The sequence below is a fragment of the Meriones unguiculatus genome (genome assembly GCF_030254825.1).
Source record: "Meriones unguiculatus strain TT.TT164.6M chromosome 13 unlocalized genomic scaffold, Bangor_MerUng_6.1 Chr13_unordered_Scaffold_34, whole genome shotgun sequence".
Taxonomy (NCBI): domain Eukaryota; kingdom Metazoa; phylum Chordata; class Mammalia; order Rodentia; family Muridae; genus Meriones; species Meriones unguiculatus.
The window spans coordinates 11,468,849-11,483,178 of NW_026843646.1; the positions used below are offsets into that span (position 1 = coordinate 11,468,849).

The 14,330-nt window shown below is 46.4% G+C and overlaps 1 protein-coding gene across 1 annotated transcript in view; it reads right to left on the minus strand.

The window, feature by feature from the left end:
* Positions 1-742: 742 nt before the first annotated feature.
* The window catches only part of LOC110543785 (neurocalcin-delta), an 81,320-nt gene continuing 67,732 nt past the window's right edge, over positions 743-14,330 (minus strand). The window contains 2 exon segments of the mRNA XM_060376252.1: positions 743-3,533; positions 6,766-6,871. Of these exon segments, the coding sequence (XP_060232235.1) occupies positions 3,436-3,533; positions 6,766-6,871 (204 nt within the window). The 3' untranslated portion in view covers positions 743-3,435.

The following is a 14,330-nucleotide window of genomic DNA, read 5'->3' on the forward strand; positions in this document are numbered from 1 at the left end:
GTTGAGTTGTTGGTATACAGGCTCCTCAGGGCTCTGGCCACATTCCCATCATCACCTCATCATCACGTGTTGTGTTTCAGATATTGCTTACACACAGAGACTAACTGTGGAGGAGGAAAAGAGTCTCCTCCACATCTGCACCCCAAAGGTCTAGCTGGCCTGTGAGGAGCCTATTGTACCTCCTAATCTAGGGAGCAAGTTAGTAGCTCTTGTTCATACAGCATTAGCCTTTGGGGCTGTAGTCAAGGCCAGTGATAGGAACAAGACGAGAAAAGCTTGATGTGATGGCTTTGGGGGAACATTTAGTTATCTCTCCCACTAAATCTCCAACAGAGTGGGAAGGGAAAGGATTATATTGCTGTTGTATTTTTAGTTTGGTTGGTTTTTGAGACAGGATTTCTTTGTGTACCCTTGGGTGTTCTAGAACTCACTACATAGACCAGCCTGGCCTTGAACTTACAGATCTGCCTGCTTTGCTTCCTGAGTGCTTCCCTGATCCTACTGAGGAGTTTTTCTGAGTTTTGCTTTGGTGCTTCATGTTTGGAGAAGCACAAAGTGGGAGGGAGTGAAGGCCAAGCTGAGAAGGAAGTAAGGAAGCCACACATGGACCAGAACTGCTTTCAAACTCTTCCACCCTCAAACCTGGAAGACACAAGCTTCCACACTGTCACACACACTGACACACTGACACACACTGTCAGCTGAGGCAGCTTAGTAAGAAAAAAATCTCATGGTCCAGACAATGATATTAAATAATAAACATGCTTTAATGCCAGGCAAGAGCTATACAATCAACTGAGAATGGGACCACTTCACATAATATGACATATATATATAATTAAATCCATTTCCAGAAAGTCCCCCTGGGGAGTACCACACCGCCCCTTCTCCATCCTGAGCGAGGTATGAACAGTCAAGCACTCTGAAATGTCCTCCAGTCCTGTGGACAGCACAGACTTCCTTTACTTGGAACAAAACAGGCTCTACCTCCACCAGAGGCCCCTGAACACAGCACAAACACTGCCTGGCCACAGGAGTGACAGATGTCTTCAGACACTCGGCCCTCCTGATGCTGTGACGTTCGTTGGTCAAACATGCATGCATAAAATGACACCCAATGCCTTCCTGGGAGAGGTGGAGAAGAGGAGGAAACATACAGATAGGTCTGTTATGTCTGTGTGTCTAGCTGGTCTGGAGCTCTCCAGGCCTTCTGGGGACCACAGGGTTCATAACCTGTGCATCTGGCTCTTGAATTCTGAAGAGCTGGAGGCCACCTCTGGTTTCCATCCCAACTTGGGTTAATTTTGCTTTCCAAAAACAGACTTTATCATTTGGCTCACAGGATTTGCAAGCCTTGCTACAAAAGGTAAGGAAATGACACTAGGAAAAATTAAGATTACAAAATCTAGGTCACAAAATTTCAACCTATGGAGACACCATTAAAGTTTGAACTTCTGCCAGTTAAGAGTATCGCCATGGGTGTGGGGGGACCTTCAGCCAGCAAAAATTGCCTGGGCATCATTTCTTATAGCTGTGTTTAACTTTTTGCGGGTTTGTTCTACAGGAAGTGGCTACAGGCAGCAGAGACCTTCCTGACTCCTCTTAGGCAGGCTCTGCCACCAACATCCTTGAGTGTCTGGGCCTTGTTGATGCCACTGTGTGTGAGGCTTTGGTTGCCTGTAGCCAGAAGTTTTTGCTTCCAACCCTTATTTCAAAGTAGTGTATATGAGGTGACCAGCCCAAGCAACAACTCAGCTTTGCTAGATTCAAATAACACGGTGAAAGGGAGTGCTGTTGGGACCCACGGTGGCCTCAGACACTGCAGGCTCCCTAGCCGGCACCTACAGTGGGTGGGTGAACTGCCTGGCTGGCCCACACCTCACTACATGAAAGATACCCGGGGGCAGAAAAAGAAGATTCTAGGCGTGGCTCCCCCACTGAGGATATAGGTTTACACTGTTAGGACCAATCTGCTTTTCCAAGTCTAAGGAACATTCTTCTGCTTAGAAAGACAGCACACCTGCACCTGCCAGTGCGCTGCTGGACCTTGGCCCCTTCTCAGAGCTGCTGGTGGACAAGACGCTTGGAAACTGCCTTCCTCTGGCCACCTTGACTCTGTAAAACCATTCGAAATCAAAGCTGGGCCTGAGAAATGGGACCATCCCAAATTAGAAAGAAAAACAACTGGATCTTGAATAAGGGCCAGCTAAAAAGAAAGAGCAAGTCAGGCAATTTAGGGGAGGACTGTCCTTGAAGCTATGAGTTCCCCGCTACAGCTGCCAACCACATAACTGCTATCTTTTCTGCTAACTAATCAATGTAAAGGCCTGAAATAAAAACTCTGTGCTTTGTATGCTCGGGGTCGTCTCCTGCTTTGAAGGGACGACCCCCATCGCGATCGGAATAAACTGCCTCTTGCTTTTGCATGGAACCGCGGTCTGTGAGTCACTTTGGGGGAGGGAGCGGTACGGACCCTGCACCGGGAGTGCAGGTTTTGCAGGCCCTTGTCATCATTCTTTTGTAATTTTATGGAGTATATAAAATACACTTGTTGACTGGTACATTTGTGCAAAGACAGGACTTTAAAACAAGACACTGACATTCGTTGTAGTTGGCTTCACAATAAACTGCTAAAACAAGTCTTCTGTAGTAAGATTGCATTAGCGCTCACTAAACATGCATTTATAAGGCAAAACACTTAATTTGGTCTGCAATACCCAATATTTTATATACAGCAGTCTTTTTATGAATCACAAGTAGGTAGCAAGATGGGTCTGGTTTTAGAATGTTACCATCTGTGTTTGATTTTTCAAAGGACCTCATATTAGCTCACCTCTGTAAACCTGTGGGGTGGGAAAACCGCTGAGTCATCTTTCCCCATCTCTGTTAATTTACCTTGTAATGTTCACAGCTTGGAAACTACAGCCTGCTGGGGTGGAGGGGAATGTCCCAGCTGGCTTTAATAGCTTTACCCCAGGGGGTAACCTGCTGTTAGAAAACCTAGCCTCCGGGTGCCTGCCATAGCCCTGAGGGCATGCGTGACAACACACCCAGATTAGGAGTTTTGTCTTTCAAACAAAACCCCTCAAAGCTTGCTGAAGGATCTCAGGGGCAGAATGGAATTCTTTTCTCTGGCCCCACCAGTCTTGGGTTTTAAGACAGATACATTAGAATCAAAGGGGAAAAAGTAATGATGATTAAAAAGTCATCCAACAGGGAACACCACGAAGTCTGTTCATGCTCTCCACAAGCGCTCTGGGCATTCACGTCCACGACGAAAGAAGCAAGGGGCAAGGGTGTCACAGCAGAGCGCGTCTGACTGAAGAGGGGACAGCTTCACCATCAATATTGTTTGGCAAAAAAATACAAATAAAATAAGTTTAAAAGCCAACTGGGAGAGACCCAGGCAGCTGTAGCGTCCTTAGGGTGCGGGGCTCAGAACTGGCCGGCGCTGCTGGGGTCACACTGCAGGAGACGCACTATGGATGGATCTCTTTTGGCCCCTTGGATGAATTCTTCCAGGGAGAGTTTTCCTAGAAGGCAAGAGGACCAGTGAGTGACGGCCTGTGGTCCTTTGCACTGCACACGGGGCACAGCAGAAGCCCACAGCTTCACCCACCAGAAGCCAGGAGACCATGAGGCAGAGACCCCAATTCTCTGTTTACCATGGCATTCCCCCACCTCGCTCAGTGCACAGGGCCATTTAACAAGACCTCCAGGACAGGACCCAGGGCCTGGGGAGGGTACTGGCTTACCCTGACCTGAATCTTTGCCCTAGTGGCTCTTCTGCCTCTACCTATACCGGGGCCTCACCCCACTCCTCGAGCCCCTGTGCTCATGCTCAGCTTCTGAGGACTGAGTAGCCCTAGCTCATTTGCGTGTGCCAGGCTCAGGCCCTTCAGCCCCTGTGTACTGCTGTATTCTGGTTTGCAGAAGACTCCTCCCCCCACCCCGCTCCCAGTGGGCAGAGCAGGAGTGTAGGTTCTTTTTAACAACTTTTGAGGATAGCACCACCGTCATCCAAAGTCGGGAGGATAAAGGAGTGTGTTCTAGACAGAAGGTGATACACTTCTGTCAACCCAGGCGGCTTGAGAAGGAAGCCAAAAACCTGGATCTCTCACCAGACGGCTTTCTTTCTTCTTTTTTGATATGGACTCTACTGTGTAGCCCAAGCTTCCTTTTTTTACCTCAGGCTCCTCAATTTCCTGGATCTTCAGTATCCTTCCTCCTCAACTCTCTGCCAGTAAAGGTCTCTGTCACTATCACTTTGGAGAAATGGGGGTGGGGGTGGCTTTCCTCATTCCTGGCACTTCCATGGTGACCATTTGATTGAAGTGACTCATTGACTGATAGTTGGAAATAGAACTGTTGGGAGCCGTTACCTAACTACCTAACTTTGCCCTCTCACCTTCCCTGCAGACTTAGCCCCATCTGTTTTTCCAAAGACAGATACGAGGCTGCCAGGCTCCTCCAGGCCTGTGCACTTCAGTACCTCCTTAGCTGCTCTTCCATGCTACCTGCTCAGCCCCTGCAGGATGAGAATGAGGGGATGGGATTGGAAGCAGCATCTTCTAAACACTTTAAAGCTGCAGGCACAAGCACAGGCATCGGGCACCACAAGCTGTAGAGCATTTGGTACCCCATATGAACTCTGCCTCTTGCACAGACTCCCAGATTGACTTGCTTGTAGGTGCAGACTTTCCATGGCAGAGGCCAGCAGTGGGATGCAAAGACCCTTATCTAAGGAGACTCTGGTGGCAGCAGGCTTCACACCACGCCGGCTCTGCTCCAAGTGAGGAGGGACAGGAGGCTCATGCCCGAAGCACTGAAGCCAAGCCCTGAGCTGAAGCAGTGTGTTTTTCGGGTGCTCATCAGTCCCTGCCCTCCTGCCCTCACTGCCTCCATCCCCATAGCTTTCCTTGTTTAAACAAATCTTTCCTTCTCAAAGCCCAGGGCAGTAGTACTCGGCTGTGCATTGGGCAAGGGCCCAGGCAGAGCTCTTTGATCCCATAGAAACAGTCCCAGTGGAGAGGCTCTGCCATTGCCTTGAGCCAGATATCCAGAAGTGTCTTTCCCCCCATCATTTAGTCCTCTAAGGAAGAGGCTGGGTCTTAAAGCCATCATGTTCCCCAGATGACCAAAACCTGTGGTTCAATATCATAAAAACAATCCCATGTTTGTTTAAACTTGTGAAACAAACTATGTGCTGTGAATCAGGGCACATGAGGGAAAACAGCTCTCAGAGGATGTCAGGCAGCTTCATGGAGGCAACTTCTAGCAGTGAACAAGCTGGCTGTGCCACCAAACCAAGATTCTCAGGGAGCTGGCGCCCCACGTATGGGGGGAAAAGGAGGCTTATTCTATGCAGAACATGCTATCATACACACCACGAAGGACCTGGTATATTTGTACACAGCTCACTAGAATTATTAAACATCAGGTGTGAGGGTCTGGGGCTAGTGAGCTGTCTCAGTGAATAGAAGTATGTGATAGGTAAACCTGATGACCTGAATTTGATTCCTGGAAACTATGTAAAGGAAAGTGGGGGAAAACGAACTTCATAAACATGTCTTCTGCATGTGTGCACCATGGCACACTCATACATGTCATGTAATAATACTTGCAAAATTCTACACTGTAATATTAAAATGAGTTTTATGTTTTAAAAATGAGTTGGCTGGAGAGATGGCTCTGCAGTCAAGAGCAGAGGACCAGTTTGATTTCCAGCATTCATGTTGAGTAGATCACAACCACCTGCAGCTCCAGTTCCAGGGAACTGTATATCCTCTTATGCTCTCTGCAGATTTCTGCATGCGTGTGATGCATATAAACTCACACATGTGTGCAGGTACAAACATACATGCATGTAAATAATAAAGAAATACATGTTTGTTTAAAGAGCTGTGAAGCTTTTGGCAGCATTGGGTCATCAATGGTAGGCCTTGACTTAGCACTGTAAACTCAGGAACTATTTCTGAATAGCATTTCAAGATTTGGCAATAAAAATAATGATTCTAAAATAACTTTAAATTTCAGTTGAATAATGATCAATTACTTAGCATACGTATGCCCCAAATATTGCACAGATAGAGATGCTATAAAGAAGTCATTATTTTTCAATTGCCTGGGGATCCTGTATCTTACTTGGTAGCCCAACATGCAGAAACCATATCTATTTATTTGATTTTGCAGATAGCTTCAGACTTGTGGTCCTCCTGTGTCACCAAGCGCTCTTTGGTTTGTGCACCTGCTGGCTGCATCCAGGCAGCACCCTCACCCAGTGGAACCAGCAGACCACTCCAACCTGCTTCCCACTACCTGAGCTTTCACTTGGACGCAGCATTGTAGAGTCTGCTCATAAGATCACTCAGGCAGGCTGGGATAAAAGCTGTTGGGGTCTTTAAGAAACAGCAGGCACATCCCCATACTCTGGCCTATTGGCCACAAGGATCCAGACTTCTAGAAAAGGCCCATCCTACCTCAGTGGCTTCTTGGGTCCTTTTATTTCTGCTCCACAGGACCCATTCTATTCTGGGGAAGGCTAACTTAGGAGAAAGCTAGAAGGGCCTAGAAAATAAGGCCTTTGCTCTAGACTGGGACCAGCTCCAGGGTCTACCCACTTCTATTCCTCCCCACCCAGCATAGGTGGTTGTCACATATCACTGTGCATAAGGTCCCTGTGGTTGACATTTGGTCCTTTTATAAAGCCACCCTGCCCGGACTCCACCAGAAGCTTGACCCAAGCAAAGTCCTTTAGCCTCTTACCATCTCTATTGGTGTCCATCTGGCAGAAGATCTTCTCTGTCCTTTTTTCTGGGGTTGATTCATCTTCAGGCATTTTCATGACAGAGGAAACCATTTTGTAGATAGCCTAGGGAAAGAAGCAGCCGGGTTGTGATATGGAAACAGTTCAAGCCAACAGTAGCTCTATCAAGAGTCAGATGCTGGAGTAAGGGGAAGGGCCCTTTGCTCTGCTGGAGTGCCGTCTGTCCCTGAGCCTTTTACAGGACAGAATGTGAAGTCTGTGGTAGAAGCCAGGCCCTCAAACTTGCTCTCCACCAACGACACCCTCGGTAGTGCCAACTGGCAGAAAAGCCCATCCTGCTGCCTCTGATGTGTTATACGTGTAAAGGAGCTCTCAGCAGTTGTGTCTCAGAGTCATTATTACAGGAACTGGGGTGAGGGTGGCCATGTGTATGTCATTATCTTTCCCCTGGCAGACCCTATCAGTCCTCTCAACCTGTGCAGCACTGTTTTCTCCACAGTGCGTGGCTATGGGCTCACTCATTCTCTGAAGATCCAAGTAGCTCTGAGAGGGAAGGCAGGTGCTGTTAGAGTTTTGGATTATAATAACTTTGCAATCTCAGGCTGAGATAGACTTCTGTGAAATATGATAGAAGAAAAAGAGATTTGACTGAAGGACTGAGTAAGTGGAAGTGAAGATGCACAGGAAAGGTTCGAGGGCCTCACTCATCAAAGGTACTTTGTATTTAGGAAGAGCAAGATGAAGTCATTGTTTAGATCATGACATTGTTAATCAATTTTACTTTGGGCACTTCAGCATGGTAAAAACGTTTAAAAAAATAGATTTTGTCAGAAAGTTCTGGAACTTTCTGGAGTTCTAGGTACATCAGTGTAACTGGGAAAAACAGGGAAATAAAGACAACTAAAGAGAAGAGGAAATGCCAGGCGAAGGTGATAGTAAGGGTTAAATTTCCCTGCTTTACATTCTTGTTTAGGATCAATCCTATCAGAAATACCTAAAATATTGTAGACATGTTCTAATCCCAGCCAACAAAATAAGAATGAAGGTAGATTCACCCAGTAGAGGTCCCCTTGGGCAGATACCATCCCTCAGAGACCCCTGCGGCAGACTTCCACATCCCTTGCTGAACTCCAGGGACACCCCATGGTCAGTCACTCTAGGCCAGCACCGTGGCCCAGTTTAGAGTAATGGCCAACACTGGATAAACTCAGCCACATCCAGCTTTCCTGAAAAGTGCTTGCTAAAGAGTTCCTGCAGGCAAGAATAGGGCTGTAATTAGTTCTTGTCCCAGACCCTGTCGGCTGTTCTCGGCTGTTCTCGCAAGCCTCCATCTGTGTCTCCACCTGTGCTATGGGTTTAGAACCACAGGCCAACCTGTTGGCCATAGAGGTAGTGCTCTTTTTAAAAGTGGGAAAGCTTTCCTGCTAACTCCAGAACAAGGCAAGATGGGACCAGGCAACACACACACACACACACACACACACACACACACACACACTTCGAGCTTCTTTGTGTTCTGTGAGTTCATAATCTCAGGGATCTCAGAACAGCAACAGCAGTGCAGTGTCTGGACCCCACCGGTTCACCCCAGCACAGCCTCTGTCCAGGGCAAGCACTGCTCCGTCAGCATGCGTAGAGGTGTCAGCTGAGGAATATTTACAGACAACAGAGGCATTTATTTTTTGCCTCAAGACTTCAGCATACTGTGATTGTCTTTCCCCAATCTCTTTTGGACCCAGTTGTTTCTCTCCTGAGTCTTTTTGCCTCTTGGGGGCTCCTTCCTGGTTTGTGTTTGTGACTGTCTTGCAGTCAGGTGCTCTCCTGTTTTCCTAGATGAGTGGCTTCACTCGCACTCATTTCTTATCTGAGTGTTCACCTGCTCACCCCCAAGCCTGGCCCATGTACTAAGGATAAAAGAAAACGGGACCCTACCACAGGAAGCCACCTATGCCTTCCCTTCCTTCCTCTTCAGCGTGCACTCTCCCTTCCTCTGCACAAACAAATGGCTCTATTGCAACGTCTCTGGGAGCATTTCATTCCACTTACCCTCAATTATAGTTGGCCAGGACACCCTCCTTTTGTGACGGGCGATCATGCCTGGCTACTCATCAGGCTACTGGCAGTGGCTACTGCAAGGTCTTGTATAGCACCAGTGTAAAGAATTTGTTCCAGAGTGAGAGCCCCACCTCACTTGTCTTCTTTCATATATACATTTTTAAGATTTATTTATTTGTGTATTTTATGTATATGAGTACACCAGAAGAGGGTTCAGACAGGTGAAAGCTGCCATGTGGGTGCTGAGAACTGAACTCAGAACCTTTGGAAGAGCAGAGAGAATCTTTGCCACTGAGCCATCTCTCCAGCCCAGCTCTCATATTCTTCCTCTCTTCTCCTTTACTCTGCTTCTCTATATAAGGTTCCCTCTTTGTCTCACAGTTTTTGTTTCCCACCCTTTGTTTCCCACGTCTCTCTCCCTCTGTAAATGTGTATTTATACATAAAATCTAATTCTTGTAAGCTCCCTACACTCTCGGAGTCTGCCAACAGCTGCAGCTTCCCCCTTTGGCGCAAATGTTTGTGGATACATATCTATCACTGCAGACAACTATGCCGACCTGCGGATTTAGGAGCATATCCACCAACACCCCAACCCTGTAAGCCTCTGCTCCTGACTATCCCCTCCACAGGTCTCAGTTACCATTCATTTTCCCAACCCACTCATTCACCTGTCATTTTCTGTCTTGAGTCTGACACACCAGGATACTGCGCCCAGCCCTGCCTTTGTCCTGAGGGGTTTACCAGGAAGCAGGCAGAAGGATGAGATGCCCACTGTGGGATGGGCAAAGGGACTGTGTGGCATGATGACAAGAGGTGTGGGACTCTGGGTCTGAAAGGAGGCTAGGGCAGGCCGCCCTGAAGGCTGACTATGAAGCAAGACATGAAAAGAGCACAGACCTTCCAAAGAAAAGCAGTTGGCGGGGTTTGTCCTCTCACATCTCATCTGCCCTTTAGAAAGAGCTTGGATGCTACCACACTGAGAAAAGTATCCCACTTTCCAGAGACCACCCTTTAGATGGGCTTAGGCACACCGGCAACGCCTTAGTAGTTGTCATGAAAGCCTTCACTTCCGTTCTTCTCAGTCCCTAGTGCTCCCTTAGAAACCCACTGACCCTTTAAGAACCCTGGGCCTGGAAGGCTAGGGCTAAATGGAATCCTCCTTCTTGGGACTTTGATGACAACGAGCAGTAGCAGTATGGAGGTCAGTCCTTTAACACTTCTGCTAGAGTGGAGGCGTGAAAGCTGACACAAACACAGGGCGTAAGAGGAGACTACCTCTACAGCCAACAGGTTGGCCTGTGGTTCTAAACCACAGCACAGGTGATGACACAGATGGAGGCTTGTGAGAACAGCTGAGAACAGCCGACAGGGTCCTGAACTGTTACAAAGGAATAGAACTGGCTCAGAGAAATGAGGGCTCTACAAACAGCTCCCTCGCCACATCACCAGCCCACAAAGAACAGAGTCACTGAATCCTCCACAAGACGATGCATTAGTAGCAGTTGCAAACTGGGCACCTGGATGTCTGGATGGTTAGGTTTCCTTTAAGAGGCTGGTCTTTGGCCAAGCATAATGGCTTTGTTATGGCAATTAGATTAGATTTGTTCTTTGTGCATCAATTAGCCAATAGGATGAATGCAGTGATCCCCAAACCAAGTTTGTAATGTGGTTGGCCCCAGGGCAGAGCAGACAGGGGTGGCTTCAGGACCCAGGGCAGTGCACAGACAGTGGTGTGGGGGGACTTCAGGCCCCAGGACAGAGAAGATAGGGCAGGTGGGGCTTCAGGCCCCAGTGGTGTCAGTCTCACAAGCTTAGCTTGGAGGGATGATGGCTTCCTTCTGTTCCCCAGAGCAGGAACAACCAAAACTGACTACTGTTGAGCTTCAGTCTAGGGCTCTAGAGCCTCAAGAGAAAAGACACAGTCCCAACCAGTGCTCTGAGGCAAACCATGTCTTTTATTATCACCATTTCCCCCAAACTTAATGGGATTAAGCCATAGAGAAACCAAGCTGCTTCCGCATGTTAGTTTTAGCAATGTCAGTGAAGACCTGGCAGAGGTAGCCTATTTTTAAGTCCTGTTAGAAGGACGCTGTCCCTGGGTATATGTGTACCTTTGGGACACTCAGAAGCCCAGTAAGGTTGTTCCCTGTTAGGCTCACTGTGGCCTTCCTCTTTGTGGTCTTTCCTCACTCCTCCTTACTTTCCCTCCTTCCTCCCTCCCTCCATTCCTTCCATCCTGAAAGAACAAACTCTTAGAAACAGTCACATCTGGATTGACAGGGCTGTGGATCGACCAAGGCCAGGCACAATTTTAAGAATCAAGGCGTTTTCTCTGAAAGACACCAAAGCGACTCTTTTCACCAGAGAATTTAGACTCTTCCTATAAAGCACCAGACATTCAGTGCTCTCTGATGGCAGCGGAGGTTAGCTGAGCAGTGCTGTCTGTGGATTGCAGATAAGGAAAAGCATCCTACTTAGAAAGATTTCTACACCAGGATAAGAGACCCTGAAAACCTTTTCTGGTAATAATTTTAAACTGCAGTCGGTGTCTACATGCTGGAATGATATGTCATTCAGCTGGAAAGGTAAACTACATCAATGTCCATCACCATGTCCTGCTGAGGTATTTGAGTACCATTTCTGACAAGAGAACAGCATTCCCATCTCCTCTTTTATTTTATTATTTGAAACATTTTTTATTTATGTGCATGAGTGTTTGCCTGGTGACCACGAAGGCCAGAAGAGGGCATCAGATCCATTGGAAGTAGAGTTAGAGAATGCTGTGAGCTGCCATGTGGGCTGGGACTCCATCTCTACCCTCTGAAGAGCAGTGATCTTAACCAGTCAGTTATTTCTTCAGCCCCTCTTGCTCCCTCTCCATAAATGACATCTCATTCTTATACTACATTTCATGAAGGTTTTTACTTAGGAAAAAATAAACTATCAGTTTTTCCTGTTCAAAATAGGGTCTGTCCACTTTGCATATTTTTCCCCATACAAGCCTGAGAACTTTGAAGATCTTAAGTACAGATTTATAAACTGACTCTTCCTTCCTACACAACAGATTACTATTTAAAAGGCCAGCACGATGCCTTTTTATCATTTAAAGGTGATAGACATTAGATAATCTATAGAACCAAGTGTGTGGAAATTAAAGCTATACACACATAAGCGGGACAAACTCTGCGATACAGTGCTTTCACTAAAGTTTTTTGTTTTGTTTTGTTTTGTTTTTTCTTCTCTCCCAAGATTGTATTTCTCTGTGGAGCCCTAGCTGTCCTGGAATCCTCTCTGTAAATCAGGCTGGCCTCAGACTCTGAGTTCTGCTTGCCTCTTCCCTCCAAGCCCTGGGATTAAGGTGTGAGCCAGTGCCAACGTGCCCCTACAGCTCTTTTTAAGAAATGTGTCTTTCAAGATGCCCTAAGACCACCATCACCCAAACAAGGTGAGAAACACTGGTTTATGCTGACTGAAATGTATTAGGACAGAGAGAATTAACTGGAAAATTACTGAGTGCTGGTGGTCCCTAGCACCACCCCAGGGGCTTCTGTGCCAGCACCCTTCGATGCACTGTGTGCTAGTTTTGACTGAGTCCGTAGCTCATATTTATCTTGAAATACTTCAATTCTACCTATCTGTAGCTTTTCAAATATAATAGCAGACAACACTGACTTTTAGTTCATGTAGAAAGTAGAGTACTTAGGGGCTCAAGTGCAGAGATAGGCTACCTTTCCACTTCTGATTACAGAGATTGAACAATGTATATTTCTTATACTTTAAATAAAATCAAGTTTTAATAGAAGAATAATGAGAAAGTCTCTGACTTGACCAGAGTCAATTTTTTTGTAAAATTAATATATTATAAAATGTGAACAAATGAATGAAATAGAAATGAAGAGAGATCTGTGAAAATGAAGCTTACAAGTATTAAAGAAGGGTAAGAATACCACAGCGCAAATGTTAAAAAGGCCCTTAGAATCTCTGCACTGAAGATGCCCACTAAGTTGAATCCAGCACTTCCCAAACTGGTTTGACCAATCCTTTTGTTACAAAGCATTGGTAAAATCAGCACCCCAAGGAGAGTCTCTCTGAGCCAAGACCAAGTCTGATGCTAACACCTTCTCCTGGAATCCTCTGTTCTTTTCCCTCTTCTTCTTGGCAGAACTAATGATCCAAGACCCATGATGCTTCTCCATGAGTTTTCTCTTCCCAGTGGAATCTACATTGCTTCATAGGATGTTTATTCATCTGTGTATGTTTTGTGGCTTAGTATTTGCTTTGGTTGATGAATGCATGCTGGCTTTGTGATAAGCACAGGGACCGTACAATATCTTTCAGATTTAGAAAAGGAAAGCATGGTCCAGGTCAAGAAACTCACAGGGGGCAGAGAGACAGGCATTCAGACTGAATGTGAAAATGGAAACAGAGAAGGTTACTTCCAACCAGGATTCTCAGGGACTGGACTACCCTCCGAGTTAAAGCCATCACCAACAGAAACCAAACATGTTCCATAGATGGCACTGGTTAAAGCCAACGGGTCACAAAGCAAAAAAACCATGAAAATGGGAAAACAACTTACATGGGGGGAGGGTAGGTATGAGGACAGGAAGGAGGTAATAGAGATCGAGGTGTGAGTAATCAGAATGGATCATCTACACACAAGAAATGGTTGAAGAATATTTTGATTTGACAAAGACCAAATACATCGAACCTGATGTATAAGCTTATAAGATCTGTAAATTAGGCAGCCAATGACAGTGATTCCTGAGAAACTAGAACCAGAAGAAGTAAGCCCTGGACATCTCCACTGTGATGCTGTGACAGTTACTGACTCACCCCTATGGAAGGAGCTTTATAGACTCACTGGCGGGTGGACAGACCAAGGTGTTTAGTCATTCAAAGACAGTGTAAAGGAGAAAACCACACAGGCAGGAGTCCAGAGCACTGTTGAGGCTCCCCATGTGTGTCTGGCTGAGTTCCTGTGCAGAGGAATGAGAACTAGCAAAAAACAGGGTTGAAAGAATCAAATGGGAAGATGGATGAGGAGAGCCTGACCGTCAGCTGTGGTCAGGAAGAATGTCACCATCCATGGAAAACCTCCTGATTTGTGGGGTCTGTCTACTGGGAAATAGTTAGTCCCGGTGATCCCTGCTCAAATTTTAAAACCAAGATCTGGAAAGTTCGAGCCATTTCCTAGAAACTTAACTACTTCTCCGAACAAAGCATAAGGACATTAAAAAGCTGGACAGAATTTATATTTACAAAATATACCTCTCAACGGGTAAAATTCACAATGTCTTGTGCCCTCCCACCCAAAGCTATCAGTCTCCTAAGGAAGCAGTATCATCCACACAGAAGGAGGAGTAACTCCATCCAGTGGCCCAGAACTGCCACAGATGTTATAATTAGCAGAAAGCCATTTAAACCCATACAAAAATGTGCTCCATCTTTCCCCAAAAGAGATGGGAGAAGACATTACAAAGAACCCAACTTGAATTTTTAGCAAT